Source organism: Propithecus coquereli, unplaced genomic scaffold (assembly GCF_000956105.1).
Source record: "Propithecus coquereli isolate 6110/MARCELLA unplaced genomic scaffold, Pcoq_1.0 Scaffold34, whole genome shotgun sequence".
In the NCBI taxonomy this organism is placed as follows: domain Eukaryota; kingdom Metazoa; phylum Chordata; class Mammalia; order Primates; family Indriidae; genus Propithecus; species Propithecus coquereli.
In genome coordinates, this window is record NW_012149063.1 from 5,030,582 (window position 1) to 5,033,999 (window position 3,418).

At 39.9% G+C, this 3,418-nt stretch overlaps 1 protein-coding gene across 1 annotated transcript in view; it reads left to right on the forward strand.

Annotated features, from left to right (window-relative positions):
• The window catches only part of HAT1 (histone acetyltransferase 1), an 80,836-nt gene that overhangs the window by 68,247 nt on the left and 9,171 nt on the right, over window positions 1–3,418 (forward strand). The window contains exons 8-10 of the mRNA XM_012650685.1: window positions 207–240; window positions 882–1,062; window positions 3,169–3,285. Coding sequence (XP_012506139.1) covers window positions 207–240; window positions 882–1,062; window positions 3,169–3,285 — 332 coding nt within the window. The remainder of the gene's footprint in view (window positions 1–206; window positions 241–881; window positions 1,063–3,168; window positions 3,286–3,418) is intronic.

Sequence of the window (3,418 nt, forward strand, 5' to 3'; positions counted from 1 at the left end):
CATGCCTGTAGTCCCAGCTACTCGGGAGGCTGAGGCAGAAGGATTGCTTGAGCCCAGGAGTTTGAGGTTGCTGTGAGCTAGGCTAACGCCATGTCACTCACTCTAGCCAGGGCAACAGAGTGAGACTCTGTCTCAAAAATAAAATAAAATAAAACCAAAAGGTTTGCTTTTGTAAATGGAAGAATTTTTTTTTAATTGGATAACAGAAATACAGCAGACTATAGAGGTTATTGGATTCAAGTAAGAGAGTTAAAATTGAGCTTTGGAATCCTCAGTTATAAAAAAAGCTTGCATTTGGAATTGCTCATTCAGACTTGAAACTCATTTATACAGCTTCTTTAATTGGAATTAAAACTAAGATACATGTGATAACATACCAGTCAAAAAGTTTAAATTTGAAATGGGTGGCTCTCATTTCACAAATAATATAAATGTCTTTGCACCTATAATTTTATTTGGCAAAGATAATAGTTCTGTTTGATTTATAAGGAATAATCCTTTCACATTGTAACATTTGTATAGGTAATTTTTTTTAAGAATATACGCCAGCCAGGCACAGTGGTTCACACCTATAATTCCAGCACTGTGAGAGGATGACTCGAGCCCAGGAGCTCGAGACCAGCCTGGGCAACATATCAAGATCCCGTCTCTACAAAAAATACAAAGATTAGGTAGGAGAACTACTTGAGCCCAGGAGTTTGAGGTTACAGTGAGCTATGATTATTCCTGGGCAATAAGTTGAGACCCTGTCTCCAAAAAAAAGAATATTTGCCTTCCTCGCCTTGTGTGTGGGTGTGTGTGTGTGTGTGTGTGTGTGTAGAGAGAGAGAGAGAGAGAGAGAGAGAGAGATTGCAAATGATGAAAAAGTTACGTTGGATAAGGGAAATGTTATTCTGCTTTATTTCTTTAGCGGAAGATCCATCCAAAAGCTATGTGAAATTAAGAGACTTTGTGCTTGTGAAACTTTGTCAAGATTTGCCCTGTTTTTCCCGAGAAAAGTTAATGCAAGGATTCAATGAAGATATGGCGATAGAGGCACAACAGAAGTTCAAAATAAATAAGGTATTTGTATTCTGCAGGAAAAAAACATTTAAAATTTTAAAGTTTTCTTAAAGTACATAGCTTAACTAGAACAGTGTAAGGACATTAAGAATATGTGTGTGGTAAGTAGCAGCGATTAAGAGTAAAGGCTCTGTCTGTCGCAGTGGCTCACACCTGTAATCCCAACACTTTGGGAGGCTGAGGCGGCAGGATTGATTGAGACCAGGAGTCCAAGACCAGCCTGGGAAATGTAGCAAGACCCCATCTCTACAAAAAATACAAAAATTAGCCAGGTGTGGTAGTGTGCACCTGTAGTCCCAGCTACTCAGGAAGCTGAGGCAGGGAAGATCGCTTGAGCCTGGGAGTTGGAGGTTTCATTGAGCTCTGATGACGCCTCTGCTCTCTAGCCTGGGCAACAGAGACCCTGTCTCAAAAGTCCATCATAATCTAGATCCTGTCTACCTTGGTAGCTTCAGCTTCCTACATGCTCTAGCTTTTGTGATCCTCCTGCCATTTCCCAACTATGTCACATCTTTCTTCCTTCTATATCCCTTTACATACACTATTCCCTTTACCTTCTCCTATTTGCCTAGCAAGATAGTACTCATTTTTTCAGGCTCAACTCATGTGTCACTTCTAAGAAGTTCAAATATCATATTCCTAACCTACCCATACCCTCCCTGCCTAAATAAATATGTAAGTCAAACAACATAAACAGAAAAACTATCGTACAGCTTCGGTAACATCAAGACTTCCTGATTCTCTTGATATCTCTTTGACCATTTTTCTGTCTTCTGCCTGCCCTTTAAATGTCACTGTACTCTCTCCTCTATTATCACTGTGTATGCTTTCTCTGGCTGATCTTAACCAACCTTATGGTTTTAACTCTTACCTATATACTAATACTGCTTACATTCTCACCCTTAGACTAGAATTTTTTTCAGAGTTGTACGTTCTGCTCCCTCCTAAATCTCCCGTAGGCTGTGAAAACTCACTGTCATTTCACATCCTCCTCCCAATTTTTCCTCCTATTTCTAGAATCCTTGCCCCTTTGTATTCTTACTTGTGCTGTCCCAGTTCATGCCCTTATTGTTTTTTGCCTGATTTAATAGCTTAGTTTCTTGAACTCCTGGCCTCAAGCAATCCTCCTGCCCTGGTCTCCCAAAGTGCTGGCATTACAGGCGTGAGCCACCATGCCCAGCCATAATAACTTAGTTTTTTTTTGTTGTTTGTTTGTTTGTTTTAGATAGGGTCTTGCTTTGTTGCAAGGGCAGTGGTGTGATCATAGCTCACGGCATCCTCAAACTCCTTGGCTCAAGTGAGCCTCCTGTCTCAACCTCCCTAGCAACTGGGACTATAGGCATGCACCACATGCCTGGCTAAGTTTTTCTAATTTTTGTGGGGATGGAGTCTTGCTATGTTGCTCAGGCTGGTCTTAAACTCCTGACTGCAAGCGATCCTCCTACCTCGGCCTCCCAAAATGCTAGGACTACAGTTGTGAGCCACCGCACCCAGCCCATAGCTTAGTTTTTTAATGATCTCTCTGCCCCTCTTTTTGCTACCATATCTATGTAGCTGAAAGAGTGATTTACATAAAACTCAAATTTATGCATGTTGCTTACTCTCCCATTTAAAATCTGTTAACCTACTAGGTTAAAGTCTAGCTCTTTAACCCAATATTATAAGGCTCCACCCTCATTTCCCCCTACTTTTTGCTTATTTTGTGCTTCAGCAATGTCAAGCTGCTGTGTTCTTGTCCATATGTTCACACGTGCACATGCACACACACACAGAGTGCCCTCCCTTTTTTCTAGAGTGGCACATACTTCTCCCTTTAAGATTTAGCTTAGGTTTCATTCCCCTAGGAATCCTCTTCTAACATTCCCAGGCCATGCTACCATAATACCCTGTGCATATTTCTGCCATTAAATTAATCATACCTCAATCATTTGTGTTAACCCACTGGACTGCTTGAGGGCAGAGACTGTCTTTTACTGCTTTTCTTCTGGTATCTAGCACAATTCTTTGTCCATGGCAGATATTAAACATATCCTGTGTTCTTTTGGGAAAGTGTCACTATTTTTAAATTTGAAAATGTTCACGTTTTTCTTTTGTTTTATTTATTAGCAACATGCTAGACGGGTTTATGAAATTCTTCGACTACTGGTAACTGACATGAGTGATGCTGAACAATACAGAAACTATAGACTGGATATTAAAAGAAGACTAATTAGCCCATATAAGGTAGGACTTTCAAGAATCTTAATTTAACATTGTATTCTTGTCACTGTTTAAAACAGAAGAAAAGCTAACAAATGCCAGTATATGGGAGAGTTCAAATCATTTTGCTAAATTAACTTTTACAAAAGTGAAAATA